At 37.7% G+C, this 16,865-nt stretch overlaps 1 protein-coding gene across 2 annotated transcripts in view; it reads left to right on the plus strand.

The window, feature by feature from the left end:
• megf11 (multiple EGF-like-domains 11) overlaps positions 1–16,865 on the plus strand; it is a 170,010-nt gene that overhangs the window by 118,934 nt on the left and 34,211 nt on the right. For both annotated transcript variants that reach the window (XM_065283262.2, XM_065283263.2), the window contains exons 12-14: positions 2,997–3,117; positions 7,110–7,273; positions 8,187–8,289. In XM_065283262.2, coding sequence (XP_065139334.1) covers positions 2,997–3,117; positions 7,110–7,273; positions 8,187–8,289 — 388 coding nt within the window. The remainder of the gene's footprint in view (positions 1–2,996; positions 3,118–7,109; positions 7,274–8,186; positions 8,290–16,865) is intronic.

Below are 16,865 nucleotides of genomic sequence, written 5' to 3' on the forward strand. Positions count from 1 at the left end.
TGTTAATGTTAATTTCAACAAATACTTTATTAAAATCTTGTTAACTTTAGTTAATGCACTGTGAACTAACATGAGCAAATAATTAAAAGCTTTATTTCTATTAACTAACATTAACAAAGATTAATAAATACTGTAACAAATGTATTGCTCATGGTTTGTTCATGTTAGTTAATACATTAACTAATGTTAACTAATGAATCTTATTGTTACTAAACATACAAATATATCAAATGAAGAACAGACCTTCTGCTTTCAAACAAACAATAAACAAACAAACAAAATGGGAAAAAACTTTTCATCCTATCTATATTTTTTCTCTGCTTATAAACTCTTAAATATGGGTCTTTTTCTTTAAAAATAAAAAGTTTTTTATCAAAAAGCTGAAAATATTGCATTTTTGTGAAGGAATTTTGTTAGAGATCAGATTCAGAACGATTATCAAAACATACACAGAGTTTAAAATTAGTAAAAAAAAAATTTTCTTCAGTTTTTTTATAAAACTGAAAGTGCGACATCTAGTGGATAATTGTGGTATTACAGATTAACATAAAAACTCAACAGGAGCACAGTTTTTTCATGCAAATGTTTTCTCTTAATTGACGATATTACTCAAATTGGGGAAAAGTTCATATTTGTTGATTCTCATTTGTGACCCAGGACCACAAAAATAAAGGTCAATTGTTTGCGGTACATATTTTGAAAAGCTGAATAAATAAGCTTTCCGTTGATGTATGGTTTGTTGGGATCAATATTTGGCCGAGATATAACTATTTGAAAATCTGGAATCTGATTTATAAAAATTCTAAATATTGAGAAAATTTAAAGTTGTCCAAATGAATTTGGCAGACATTGTCCTATAGGCTCTGTCTTTATAAATTTTGTACACGTGTTCTGTGTAACATTTTGTCAAGGCTACTTAAATTCTTCTCAAACCTGCGCTTCAGTTTATACACATTTTCATAAATTGTTTTAATAAAGCGCAAAGATGTCAATATTTTAAAGTTCAACATCACTTTTGGCAAATAATGTATTAATTACTGCAGTAGTTCTTAAACTGGGGGCCATGAGATGGTGCCAGGGGGCCCCGGTTTTTATAAAATAAATTAATTTATCATAAATTCTGTGTACTTAAATCTCAGAAAAATAATGCTACTAACCAACAGCACTACACTGAATAATTTAATATCTTTTGTTTAATTAAAATGTTAAGTTTTACAATGTTGTATGTCATACATTTTCTTTGGGGGGGCCCACAAAATGATTCACCGTATTCAATGGGGGCCGCACGCTGAAAAAGTTTGAGAAACTCTGAATTACTGTATATTAATTAATAAACAATTATTATATATTATAATAAACAATTATGTTTCATAATGTCTTTTATTTTGATGTAGTTTTGAAAGCATGCTGTGTGTTGCCGTCATAAGGGGAAATACAATCCCTTGAATATCAATTCTAGCAGACTAATATCACACCTCTTAATGAAAAATTTACTTTTAACTCTCAGCTCATGTGGCCTACAGGTTCGTGTACTAACATTTACTGACATATAAGTGTGGGTTTAAAAATGCATAACCTCTAAACACACGACTACTTTAACCTGCTTTTAAAAGAGTTCAGTCACTCAGTTGAGACAGTAAAGTGTTCTTAAAGCCATGTCAGAGTAATCTAGAGCGTTTGTGGGACTCACCAAATCCTTGTGGTCAGTAGTGAGCCAAAGACTCCTGCTCGTTCACCAGGTCTGTTAAAAAGTGGAACCAACTAACTTTATCGCCCCATACGCTGCTGCTTTTGCCCATAGTTTTAAGTCTATTTTTCCCATGGAACTGAACTGCCATTGTTAGCAGTCTGTTTGCTGTCACTTTTGAGCGGAACAAAGATAACCGCACGTAGATTGATAAAAAATTAATCCACAGATGTAAGCTTTTCATGTGGGGAGAAGATGGACGAGCGAGGCAGATGGAGAGAAGTAGAATATTTGAAATGAGGAATACAATAGGGAAGAGAGAATAGAAAAAGAGAGCACACACAGGAAAGAAAAGAGTAGGAGTACGAGAAAATATTGGAAATGATTGTATCAAAGTAAGAGAGGGAGAGATGGAGATAAATGATGACAGATTGAAAGCGAGAGAGAGAGAGTGGAAACAAAAAAAATGTATAGAGAGAGTGAGTCGGTATCTCTTTAAGCCCCTGTGGTGTCCTGTGGCATATCTTATCTTGTCTCCCGCTCAGGCCCAGTTCCAGATGATAATGAGAGAGCGGGTCCTTTGCTGCTCAATCCCCGGCACTTGGGAGAGGGGGGCAGGAGCTACCCACCGCACTACCATTACCCCTCTAATTGGGAGTCTAAATCATTTTGTCAGCTGTCAGTCAGAGCCAGGGATGAGGCAAGGAGATACCGGTGATGGCGGCATAGGGACATAGGCACCTCTCTTGCTGATCCTGGTATAGTATAGAGATTGTGATGGTGTTGTTTAGCTGGGGAACAGGATTTTAAAGCCTGGTGTCTGTCAGTCATCATGCACAGGAGTGAAGTAGTTAGCAGGGGTATGTAGGGAGGTGCCAAGGGCCAGGGGCTGTCTGCTCATTAATGCAGCTGGGTGAAAGCGGGTGTTTAGCACAGAGCTCTGAGCGTCCTCTGGCACTCTCTGCAAGGACGCAAGCTATACACGGACGTCAGATTTAGGGCGATGAAAATGTGATCTGATCCTAATGCTATATCCGCCTTTTGGGGTACAATGAGACTATATTTAAATCTTAAATGAACTAATATGCTGCCCTGCTTAAAAAAACTATGTTTTTTAATATTCTGGAAATTATTTTAGGGGGTAATGGGTTCATGGTACAATATATATTTACATAAGTACCTAGTAATACTAAGAAATTAAACTTTACATACGTATCTAATGGAAACATGAGTAATGCTAATCTGTGCATATAGTTCAATATATAATTAATGTATGAATTAACAGTTCCTGTTTGTGTGTTATTGCTAGGGAGATGACTGTTCCCAGACCTGTCCACCTGGACTATACGGTACTAACTGCACTTCCGTCTGCCACTGCCACAACCAGGCATCCTGTTCCCCAATCGATGGCTCCTGCATCTGTAAAGAAGGTATAATCTTTTCTAAAGTGGAATTTATAGTCGTGCGTAAGGTCTACGCCGTAGCTACACCGTAGGTTATCCGCACCCTCTGCGTAGCCTGACGTGCACCTCGCCAAATTTTTAATAGCTCGTCAGTTCTACGTGGATCCCAAGCGCTGTGATTGGTTCACTAGAACCCCTCCCGTCAGGTAAACAAACGGCGTCATAGGTATTTCCGTTTGCAACAGTGAGAACGAAGATGGACCAAGTTGAGGAGTGATTTAAAGAAACAGTATGTAGGATTGTGGCCAAAACTGGTATTGCAACCACAAAACTTGTGGCTAAAACTGGTACTGCAATCACACAACTAGTGGCCAATACACAAAATGACAACATAAACATCAGTTGAGGGCTGCAACTCCACTTTTTAAATGGCAATATCCTGGCCAGACCACTGTTGTCAGTGATATAAGTATTTGGAATGAAAATGATTTCTTAATGTCTAGTGACATATCAGGGACATTTTATGATTAATTGATATCAATTTCTTACATACTGTTCCTTTAACTCAAAATGCAACATCAGTCGCTGTTTATTTACTTCCATCACTGCTGGTCTTCTCAAAACATACACAACAATTTGCTGTTTGTCCTTCGTTTGTGGGTTAATCTTGCCAAGCTGCTTCTTTATTGACGGTCACGCTGCTACTGTAGTAACACCCGTGGATACTGCCTCGGGTCTACCAGCATGTGTGTTTGTACGTCGACACAAAAGTAAATGAAAACCAACGCGTAACCTACACTGTAGCGGCTACGCACTAGTAATGAGCCCTTTACTCTCATCCTTCTTTGTCCTGAAACCCCCAATAAAATAAAAAGTAGAGTTATGTGGCTTTAAGTCATGTGTGTTAGTTTAATATACTCCTAAATGTTAATAAAATTCGCATTTAGCAGATACATGCAATTTAAGGTGCAATGTGTAAATTTTAGGATGATCTATTGACAGAAATGCAATATAATATAATATAATATACATAACTTTGTTTTCAGTGGTGTATAAAGAGCTTACTTAATGAATCGTTCTGTCTTTATTACTTTAGAATGTGCCATTTTTATCTACATACAGTTCATTGTGGGTCCCCTTACATGGAAGTCGCCATTTTGTGCCGCCATGTTTCTACAGTAGCCCTTAAAGGACAAACTGGTCTACACAGCGGGTTTCATCACTGTTTTCTTAAACAATGAAATGAATGTTCTGTGGCGACTACTGTACCTTCTCTATGTATTTCGAAAGGGAGGGCTGAGCGATGGACTGAGGCATTGGTTCCAATTTACAACCTCACTGCTAGATGGCGCTAAAATCCACACAATGCACCTTTAAAATTGACAGTCTTAGGGCCAGATTTACTAACAGCTTGCGCCAGCGCAAACCATTATTTTGTCGTTAAAGGCACACCATGGAACTTTTTGGCCACTAGGGGGTGCTAGACATGTATTTTCAACGTCTAGCGCCCCTAGAGGCCACAAGCGCCGCAGCACTGTCACAAAGGAAAAAAGACAACTCTTTAGGTCACAAAGTGTGCCTTCCAGCATGTCATATGAATATAATTTCTTTGGTTTTATTTTATTTAAAATGCCAAAAGATCACATAGCTCACGTTTTCAAGATGAATGGTGTCCGCGGTTAAAGTTTATGTTTAAAAAATTGCCTTAAAAGGGGAATCAAACCCGGATCGCCCGTGTCCATGACGCCACCACGGCGCCACAATGTCACATGATATAAGTCTCTCTCTAAACTCTCCAAGTAGCCTCCAGTAAAATTCACGAAAAAAAAATAGTGTTTGGGCGCCAGACAGGACATATATATGCAAGCAATATAACATTACCTACTAGTCCAAGAGCATGACGGCCAAGTAAGCATCGGTCAGAAACCCCTCCTCCTTCTTTAGTTCATGCCAGCGAGCGAACGCTGGCCCAATATAATTGATCCTCGTCCTTCTTTTTATTCTGTCACTCTCCCGTTTTCTCTTTCTGGTCTCTCCCGACAAAACCTTGGGTTTCTTTTTCTTAGTTGCTGCTTCGGCCATGACAAAAACATCAGGAAAATAAATAGTTGCTCTCTCACGTCCGAATTTGAGGAAATGGAGGAAGTGACGTACGCCGTGAAGCAGATTTTTTTAGTTTTTTGTTTTGTGCTATTGTTACTATTCCGAAACCCCAAGTTTAAAAGTACGAGTAAAAGCGATACAGACCCCATCAGGCTATGGTAGACATGTCATTTAACCTATTTTAAGTCGATGTACCATCACAAGGGTCTTGAAAATATATTATGAATTTTGAAAAACTACAAAGTGTCAATTTAAATAACTGTCGGGATTTACTAAAGACGCGCAGTGGATAATTAGCGCTGAAAAGGGGTGGTCTAGTTATTTTGCAACTGACCTTATTGCATATGCATTTCTAGGAGCTTCCCTTTTCGAGGCAAAATTTTTCACACAACGCAATTTACTAATGTTTGTGCATGTGTTATGACTGGTATTTGCAACATTATTTAAGATCGATGTCTTAAATTAAGCATGTCTTAAATTACGTTGAACTTAAAATGGCTGCAATTATTGCTAAAAAAAGAGGCATCACAGAGAGCCAAAAACACATGATACCATGCAGAGGATTGTTTTAACATGTAACAGTTTATTTGGAATGCCAGAGGAACAAAAAATATTGTTTGCCAAGTCATGTTCTTTTTTATTGGCTGAAGTACATAAAATAGGAGTCACTAAGAGAAGTCACACAATACCAGCTGTTTCAAAACATCTTGTAAACCTTCATTTTTTTTGTCCTCCAGTTCTTTTCAGTATACCATGGCTTAGTTTTCTGGGATTACACACCCCGAATTTTCTGCTGTGATGTCCATGGTGTTGAACTCAAGATCCTAAACAGATTTGCACTGCTCTTAGTATATTGTGTTGGTCATTATGGAAATCAGCTGTTGCGCCTGTGTTATTTAATTTGCTGTTTTTTAGTAAATAACATGCAGATATGACTATTCCCATCGGCACTTTTTTGGAATTGCGCTCTCACGCTAATTTGCCCCATTTAGTAACCTGGTCCTTACTATTCTAGAAAAATGGAGATGGAGAAAAGATTGATGACTCATTATGCATTTTACAGATAGTAACCCAATCAAATGCTTTAAAAAAAAGCTTATCCCCTAAATTCCAAATAACACCAAATTTTGCGACATTTTAGACCAAGTTAAAAACTTCTCACTTCCATTGCATACATACAGTATAGTACTTTATACTTTTAATACTTTATTACACAGGAAAAAAAACAAATAACACCTAGACATCAGAGACTCCCAACAATGATATAATTTCCCCATCCATTCTCCATTTGAATATCTGTCAAACTCAATTTGATAAACGCTATCTTTCCGTATCAGTGAATCCAAACTCCTGTCTCATACACAAAGACCCACACCACTTTCTTAGACGTATGGGTTATTTTAACTGTAAAAGTCTTAAAATGCAGAGTGAATCCACAAGGGTATACAGCATTTGGCTGACCGCAGCTAACCACACCTATGGGACGAACCTCACGTTGCATAAACATGGACTTGTCCTGAAAGACCTACACCGGCATTCGTTCAGGTTTCTTCAGCATTGAAGAAGCTCATTAGAGACACTACTTCCTAACCTCATCCCATTCATAATGCAGTACCCCAGTGTACTACATAACTTCTCTGCCTATGCCTCTCTGCTCTTATGGTGACCTCAAACCATACATATATTCCACTCATTGACTGCTTTGCAGTGTGAGGTGCTGGAAACCCCAATCCTCTGGCTCCTCTAACAATGACCTTACTTCCCCCTCTCCTTACCCCATTAATAGGGCCACAACACAAAACATTTAGATTTTTTGCTGAATTATGCTGAATAGAAATTAAATAAAATATTTCTGGGAGTTCATGCTCAGTAAGTAAACAATTGAACAAATGTCTGTACTCATCTTTCTCTGACAGGTTGGCAGGGTGTAGACTGCTCAATCCTTTGCTCCAGTGGCACTTGGGGTTTGAGCTGTAACCAGACTTGTCTGTGTACCAACGGTGCAGCTTGTGACCCAGTAGATGGCTCATGTACCTGCTCTTCAGGGTGGAGAGGGGAACGATGCCAACAGCCCTGCCCTGTGAGTTTTTTCCAAGGATTAATTAATATGGGTGATTCTCACGAAATTAGACTTATGAGGTGTCATGAAACATTATGATAAAAAAAAGTAAATGCAAAGTAAGAGTATCAAAATAAGAAGCATATAAACATCTCTTCATGTACTATTTTGCACATGATTTCAAATGACATCATACAAACCAATTTTGGTGTTTTTTCCACATTTAAGGGGAACATTTTCATTACCACAACGTGTCCATGACTGGATTTGGGTTCTTTGACATGGAAAATTTATAAAAATAAATAAATTAATTAAAAGCTTCAGTGCATGTTATACTATAAACATTTACAGTAAAGAAACATGTGGTATTTGGTGATCATTGGTAAATGTTGAGACAATAATAAAGAATATTAATGTAATACCAATTTTCTCATCCTCCGCAACAATTTTCAATCATTGTTTAGGCCCTCTAGGAACTAAATTTTTTTTTTTTAAATGGTTGGAAGGGACATAATTGACTGTGACGCTCAAGATGGCTACCAGGTAAAGTTGAAATTTTGTTTGTCATAGTACCTAGACAACTTTTTAGTTCTCATTACCGAAGCATGAGTTTGTAAATGCATATATTTAATGTAACATCATGTTGCGGTAATGATAATTTTTGATAATGATCATCCAAAAAATGTAAATAATTCTATAGGAAATATTTTTTAAATCCTCTAAAAATAATGTTTATAGTAAGTTCAGACCTTAATCTTATATCTGCAAAAAACTGGCTTCAAGGGCTTTTAAAATTTTGATGCTGGACACTTTCTAAATCTGGATTTCGTGAGAATCACCCATATGTCTGTCAGCCAGGGGACAAAAGACTGGCCATTTGATTTTATAACTATACATCATACTCTATATCATGTGTGTGTGCGGATATATTTAGGATGGCACATATGGGCTGGAGTGTCGGGAACGCTGTGACTGTAACCACGCTGATGGATGTGACCCTGTGAGTGGCTTCTGTCGCTGTCTGCCAGGATGGACGGGTTAGTTGCAGACAACTGACATCATCACACTGATGTACAGTATGTTAACTTGACGTGTTGCTGTACTTAAATTAGTACAGTATCAGGTTAGGTGTGCAAAGACCATGGGTTCGATCCCAGGGAAGACACATATTGATTGAGCGTATACTTTATAAATGCACTGTCAGATCCTTTTTTTAAAGCGTAATTGTAAAAAAGGCTGATAGCTGCAAACACTGAGCCTATACAGTAACTTCTATGCATAAATGAAAAGAAATATGCATAAAAAATCAACTCTCTTCTAAATCATACAAGAAATCATTGAATTTCCTTTTACCATAGGGAAATGTCTGACTTGTGGAATAATTATTTGATGTAATTATGAATATGTACAGTATAGGAAATCTCATTTTAATAGGAAAGCAATAACAATTTTTGCTCATCTTAATGCTTTTGCATTCAATTTATATAAATACAATGTTTATTTCTCACAGGACCACAATACCTCCAAACCATTTTAGCACACAACATGCAAACGCCACATTAAAATAGTTCACTTTTGCGAAGTATAAAGATCCAGCCTGCAGGCAGATAATATGAAATATCTCAACCATAAAGCATATATTGAGGCTGTTGATGAACATGTTACCTAATTAGATTCCACTGACCCAGAATCAGTCGTTCTGCGGCTCACATCTTTCACACTGCGCTTACACCTTCTGTTACATCGGTCTCAGCACTGTGTGTCAGTGTGAGAGACTGAAGCGTCAGACATGTTTGAATACCACAGAAGGGCTCTGTTGACACGTTCTTGAGCATTACAGTAACAGCCAAAGTGTTATAAAACAAGAAAACAGAGGAGATGGAATGGTTCGGGTCAGTAGGTACGGTTTCGCCTGCAGGCCCACAAGTGCTTTCTTCGTTGAGGTCTCAAATTTTCTCTATGTGCTCTGGGAAATCGTGTTGCTTTCATTATCTGCAAGGAGAAGCCAGCAATGCAGAAATCTCACGCTCTGTATCTGCCCAGGTCTCTACCATCTGCTAAACCTAATGGAGTCACCAGGGTGCAAATAGGCCTCAGAGACAGTGAGCATCTATACAAAAAGACTATGCAGAGAGTGATTTATGGGACTTATTGAGAGAGACAGAGTTACAGACTTACAAACAGGCCCGGTACTAGGCTTGCTGGACTGGGGGGGCAGTCAGGATTTTTGGGTGGGCAGCCATTTCTCGACTAAAATGATTCATACACTAAAATTATGGATGTTTCAATCCAATATTACTTTGCATGTCTTATAATAAAAGGCAATTTACATGTCATTTTGCACGTTCACATTTTAAAAGTAGATGCAATTAGATTAATGATTTATAATGTTATAATGATTACACTAGTTTGACACATTTAGTCACAGTTAATGAAATCAGGCAAGCAGGTGATATAAATATAAAGCTGTACATATAGCTATATTTTATTAATGTTTACACTGCATTTAATCTATTATTTTACTTATAGATAAATTAAAGCCATTCTTATACCTACCCTACCCAACATATGCCTTTATTCTAAATAAACACTTGTTAGGAACTTTATTTCCACTTCTCAAACATTTTCTTCATGTAAAAATAATGTATTTTCAATGTGATAAGCTGTATTGTCATTAATTTCTGACCCTATCATTGCTGCTGCAGCAACCTCAAATATCACAACAAAGCACAATGCGTTAAATAATATATTGTTGCATCATGTAAGCAATTTGACATGCATGACAAATTCGTCAAAGGTTACCCTGTTTGCCTATAACAGCACCAGACAAAAGCACAAGCCCTAAAATACTGTAAGTGTGATTTGCGACGAGACCAAAGATAAATCACACTGCTTTGTTCATAACACAGCAAATTAGATATTATAATACAACGCAACATTATAAAATACAACGTTTTACCTTACGATGACCTTGCGGAATGAAAGCTGCTCCTGAACTTAAAAGTCTGTAGATTTTTGCGTCTGAAGTTTTCCTCAAACGCAAGCTGAATGAGCTGATGAATGACGATGACAAAACCGCTAAAATTTGAATTTAAAACTGCACGCGATGCTCAGCTGTTACAATACTGTATATTTACTGTATAACCATCTTATATCATTTATATCTACTATATAGTATGCCACAACCAAACTGCATATTCTAATTTTAATAAACAGAACTACGTCTAAAACAAACACATTAAATGCTGCTGGAGACTTGCCATTGGCTGTTGTATTTGCATGAATAAATAATGAGGTGAGTCTAAGAAAGGATAAGGTGCTATTTTGGGCATGTTTTACTATAAAAAAAGTTTTAATTTAATATGTGTTGGGTTATTACGTTTATGTAATACTAAATTGCATTGTTTTTGATATATATTTTAAAGATGCGTTTTTTTTAGTTACCGTCATAGAGAACAGTAGTACTTTTCCTGTGACTTAAATACTGCTGAAAAGACCGCAAGGTTTGAATAAGCTAATCAGACGTTAGTGGGCGGGAGCTGTAAACGCTAGCGCTTGCCTAATGAAGACGTTTTTTGTGTAAAGAGACTCCGTTATTTTAAGGTTGGCTGGACATTTTTGGGGGGGCACAAGGAAAATCTGGGGGGGCAATGCCCCCCCCAGCCCCCCTGTAGACCCGGCCCTGCTTACAAAGTGAATACAATGGTGTCATGTCAGTCTAAGATATAGAATAAGCTACACATATAGAGAAAAAAATCCACTCCTGTATCCTATTTATGCATTTGACAGATGCTTTTATCCAAAAGACTTACGGTGCATTACAAGGTATACATTTTTATCACTATGTGTGTACCCTGGGGATCAAACCCATGATTCTCTGCACTGCTTACACAATGCGCTACCAACTGACCTACATGAACACACAATGATTATTACAGTCCCAATGAAATCAAAACGGACAGTCCTGTGGGTGAAAATGCCTTGTTGATGCTAGAGGAAAATGGGCCGACTGATTCAAGCTTATAGAAGAGCAACTTTGACTGAAATAACCACTCATTATAACCGAGGTATGCAGCAAAGCATTTGTGAAGCCACAACACCACAACCTTGAGGTGGATGGGCTACAACAGCAGAGGACCCCACCGGGTACCACTCATCTCCACTACAAATAGGAAAAACAGGCTACAATTTGCACAAGCTCACCAAAATTGGACAGTTGAAGACTGGAAAAATGTTGCCTGGTCCAGGGGCGGGGCCAGGGGGGGGCCAGGGGGGATTGATCCCACACCATCAATCTCGTCAGTATTAATTATGTACTAGTGGTTTTGCTTTTCTTAAAATAAAACTTCATATTTTACAGGGCTTTGATTTATTTATATTACATTTTTTTTATTAGCTTAAAATATTAAAATATAAATTTTTGTGGAGGCTCCGCCTATGAAAAATTGTCTAGACCCGAGGAACCACTCTACCGTGACATGTTGTTATCGGAGTCAATTAGTAGGCGCACACTTATAGTAACGAACGGTGGTGGCACCAATAAAAAGCAAGGAAAAACAAGGAAAAACACAGAGGACGGAGAAAGGAGTTTTATGCAGATAGTGAAAAAGGACAACAAAGTCATAGGTGAGTGAGCTGAGTTTTGATATGTTTCCTTAAATGTGGAAACCTGCGATTAGTAAGTTAGAGCTAGCTCCTCTCTGTTACTGTCGAGAATGCTCATTACTAAAGTTGAAGACAACCTAACGGTACATTAAAAGAATATATAAAGTCACGTTTGCCTTTGCGTTTGTAATAAATAGTGGTGTGTTAGATCGCAGTTTATCCATACGGATCAGAACCCACGTTTCAACCCGCATGCGATTCGATCGCGGATTAAACAGGGATAGTTTATAATTTACACGTGTTTTAAAATGTTAACCTTCAAGTGCTTTTAACCAATTTAACACTAAAAAGGCACTAAGTGAGTAGCTGTATGCAAAGACAGGTTGAATGTGTCCGGTCCCGTTCCAATCAGACGTAATCCTCCCTATATCCTTCAAATATTGATGTGTAAACTTTAGGGAGAGTTGCGCTATTGTATCTCATAGTGTATGGAATAGATCAATGAAAAACAACGTAACATTTTTATGTGGAGTGACTGTTTAAGCTGCGCCGTCTGTGTGTGCATGGGTTTATTTAAGACGACAAGTGCCCTCAATAGTCGACACACGGAGAGAACTTTGCGTTGATTCGGCGCATGCAAAAACATTAACATGTCATACGACTATGAATAAACGTCTAGAATTTCCTCAGCCCAGGCCCGGTACTAGGCTTGCTGGACTGGGGGGGCAGTCAGGATTTTTGGGTGGGCAGCCATTTCTCGACTAAAATGATTCATACACTAAAATTATGGATGTTTCAATCCAATATTACTTTGCATGTCTTATAATAAAAGGCAATTTACATGTCATTTTGCACGTTCACATTTTAAAAGTAGATGCAATTAGATTAATGATTTATAATGTTATAATGATTACACTAGTTTGACACATTTAGTCACAGTTAATGAAATCAGGCAAGCAGGTGATATAAATATAAAGCTGTACATATAGCTATATTTTATTAATGTTTACACTGCATTTAATCTATTATTTTACTTATAGATAAATTAAAGCCATTCTTATACCTACCCTACCCAACATAGGCCTTTATTCTAAATAAACACTTGTTAGGAACTTTATTTCCACTTCTCAAACATTTTCTTCATGTAAAAATAATGTATTTTCAATGTGATAAGCTGTATTGTCATTAATTTCTGACCCTATCATTGCTGCTGCAGCAACCTCAAATATCACAACAAAGCACAATGCGTTAAATAATATATTGTTGCATCATGTAAGCAATTTGACATGCATGACAAATTCGTCAAAGGTTACCCTGTTTGCCTATAACAGCACCAGACAAAAGCACAAGCCCTAAAATACTGTAAGTGTGATTTGCGACGAGACCAAAGATAAATCACACTGCTTTGTTCATAACACAGCAAATTAGATATTATAATACAACGCAACATTATAAAATACAACGTTTTACCTTACGATGACCTTGCGGAATGAAAGCTGCTCCTGAACTTAAAAGTCTGTAGATTTTTGCGTCTGAAGTTTTCCTCAAACGCAAGCTGAATGAGCTGATGAATGACGATGACAAAACCGCTAAAATTTGAATTTAAAACTGCACGCGATGCTCAGCTGTTACAATACTGTATATTTACTGTATAACCATCTTATATCATTTATATCTACTATATAGTATGCCACAACCAAACTGCATATTCTAATTTTAATGAACAGAACTACGTCTAAAACAAACACATTAAATGCTGCTGGAGACTTGCCATTGGCTGTTGTATTTGCATGAATAAATAATGAGGTGAGTCTAAGAAAGGATAAGGTGCTATTTTGGGCATGTTTTACTATAAAAAAAGTTTTAATTTAATATGTGTTGGGTTATTACGTTTATGTAATACTAAATTGCATTGTTTTTGATATATATTTTAAAGATGCGTTTTTTTTAGTTACCGTCATAGAGAACAGTAGTACTTTTCCTGTGACTTAAATACTGCTGAAAAGACCGCAAGGTTTGAATAAGCTAATCAGACGTTAGTGGGCGGGAGCTGTAAACGCTAGCGCTTGCCTAATGAAGACATTTTTTGTGTAAAGAGACTCCGTTATTTTAAGGTTGGCTGGACATTTTTGGGGGGGCACAAGGAAAATCTGGGGGGGCAATGCCCCCCCCAGCCCCCCTGTAGACCCGGCCCTGCCTCAGCCTCTAAACTTTCATTGCTATTAACTGTTTTCCTTTTGTTAAGTACATTTTCTGTTGCATGAAGCAGGTTTCACTTTCAGGTGCACAGGCTTTGCAAACTCTAGATAAAACACAAAGTTTAAACCAAGCATTGTCCAACATCTGATCCTGATCTAAACCAGTTTGGATTTATCTGGATTTGTCGACTCCAAACTTACTCTGAATTTTGAAAATTAAGAGTTTGTTGTTCAAATAGCTTCATGCAACAGACCACAGCCTCAGAAGCATATTTAAAGAAAACAACATAAACATAATTTTTTTCTATACTCACTGGGGCTCTGTGCAATATGCCATTTAATACAACCAAATGTTTGGGATGGCGAAAACGAAAAATTTTCTTGACCGGCCACCGAGCCTCATTGGCCGGTTGAAACCGGTTAACTGATAGGCCTATTAGTTTAAAATATGCTATGCTATTTAAAATAAACAGCCATTTCGAGCCGCGCCTGCAATTTCGCAACTCGCATCTCTTTGCGCTCTGCCTCCGGCTCACACACACACAGACCTCACAACACTTTTTAAATCCCCTACAGCGCGAAACATGAGTCCCGCAAACGGCGCCGTGCTTAGTTTCGAAATAGTTTAGGTACTAGGTGATCGCGTTGAACTTGAAAATAAAGGCGTTTGTGAAGCTCATTTGAAAATTGCCGCGGCTCATTTAATAAAATGACAGCTCAGAAGACTGCGCTTTAGTTTGGGGTAGTAATATTAAAGACATAGGATGATCATCATCACCTTTTCTGTTACCACTGAAATATAGATGTAATGTATTTCCAAATCTAAACCCATCTTATGCGGAATGTTGCCTAATAGACTGCAACACGATAAAACCAATGGATTAAACGGGCACCTTCAGAATGTGTAAAAGCACCGGTTAAAGCAGGTCTCGCACTGTTTTTGTTCTAGAACAAATGCAGCAAAGATATTTAATGCTTGTATGAGGCATATAGGCCTACGCTGAGTTTTATTTATTTATGATGAGGTGCGTTCTAATTAACAATGCAATGCAAGTGAACGCGCAGTGCCGGCGCCTTCATGCACGGACCGGTAATTATATACTCTGCTATATTTGCTTTTTATTTAATAAATACATGCATTTGGTTAATTAAACATTTATTAAAATTAAGATACAATTTATACAAAACGAAATTCACTTCAAAGAAATGCTTTCTACAAAGCAAAACTTAATAAAGTGGTAAAAATCATGGCTGAGGATTTACAGAAACAAAATTTACTCTGCACTTTACTGTTAGCCTAAAAGACATAAATGTTAATAATTTGGAACACAACCAGGAGAGACTTTAATTTTAATTATTGTATTACTGTATTTTATTTACTATTCGAATAAAGGAATTTATCAAAAAATAGCCTGTAGCATTTACTTTTCGCAAACCTTGTGAACATGCGAAACCAAAAGCAGTGACCTCGCGCCAAATGTTTTTTTATTGGTTTATAAGTACAAACAGACCAGTTATGAAAAACTGAGGGTGAGGGATTTGTTCACTTCACACAAAAAGATCTTGGAAAGAAAGAGATGACTAACTGTAGTAGGGTTTAGTCCACTGTCTATAATAGCCTAATTTACAGATCCCTTTTTTTAACCGACAACCGACAACTTTGACCGGTTAACGTTGATACGGTCAACCATCGGTCAAACGGTCATCGGTTAACATCCCTACCAAATGTAATATCTTTATTAAGATGATATGCGGACAACATTCAACTTTAGGAAATAAATTAGTTTATGACTTGACAAAGTAACTGAGAAAAATGCATTATTATTTCTTTAGGGACAGACAGACAGTCAGATACAGGCAATAGGACCAATGAAAAGGTCTCAAAAAATTCAGAATTTCTTCATTTTGAAGAAAAAAAGAGAGATAGAAGCAGAAAGGCATGAGGAGAGGGAAGAGAGGAAGACGCAGCAGTAGTCCACTGACTTTTCTGCAAACCAAGGTACAGTATGTGTATTACATGCAGAGACCAGAGGGAGGTTAAAACAAAAACACATCAGGAGGTTTAAATGTACTGAATGTATCAGGATACAGTATACAGTATTATTACCTTCAATGTAGGGCAAGTTACACTAATTCACTGTTTATATGTATTTAAATGTGCCACCCCTCTCTAAGTCTGTGCCCCAGTCCGGCCCCCCCATGAAAAATTCTCTAGACCCGCCCCTGGCCTGGTCTGATGAGTCTGGATTTCTGTTGAGACATTCAGATGGTAGAATCAGAATTTGGCATAAACAGAACGCCAAAATTGTTACCACTGTGCAGGCTGGTGGTGGTGGTGTAATGGTGTGGGGGATGTGTTCATGCCACACTCTAGGCCCCTTAGTGCCAATTGGGCATTGTTTAAATGTCACGGCCTACCTGAGCGTTGTTTCTGACCATGTCCATCCCTTTATGACCACAAAGTACCCATCCTCTGATGGCTACTTCCAGCAGGATAATGCACCATGTCACAAAGCTCAAATCATTTCAAATTGGTTTCTTGAACATGACAAGAGTTCACTGTACTAAAATGGCCCCCACAATCACCAGATCTCAACCCAATAGAGCATCTTTGGGATGTGGTAGAACGGGAGCTTCGTGCCCTGGATGTGCATCCCACAAAATCTCCATCAACTGCAAGATGCTATACTATAAATATGGGCCAACATTTCTAAAAAATGCTTTCAGCACCTTGTTGAATCAATGCCACATAGAATTAAGGCAGTTCTGAAGGCAAAAGGGGGTCAAACACAGTATTAGTATGGTGTTCC

The sequence above is a fragment of the Paramisgurnus dabryanus genome, chromosome 9 (genome assembly GCF_030506205.2).
Source record: "Paramisgurnus dabryanus chromosome 9, PD_genome_1.1, whole genome shotgun sequence".
NCBI classification, from domain to species: domain Eukaryota; kingdom Metazoa; phylum Chordata; class Actinopteri; order Cypriniformes; family Cobitidae; genus Paramisgurnus; species Paramisgurnus dabryanus.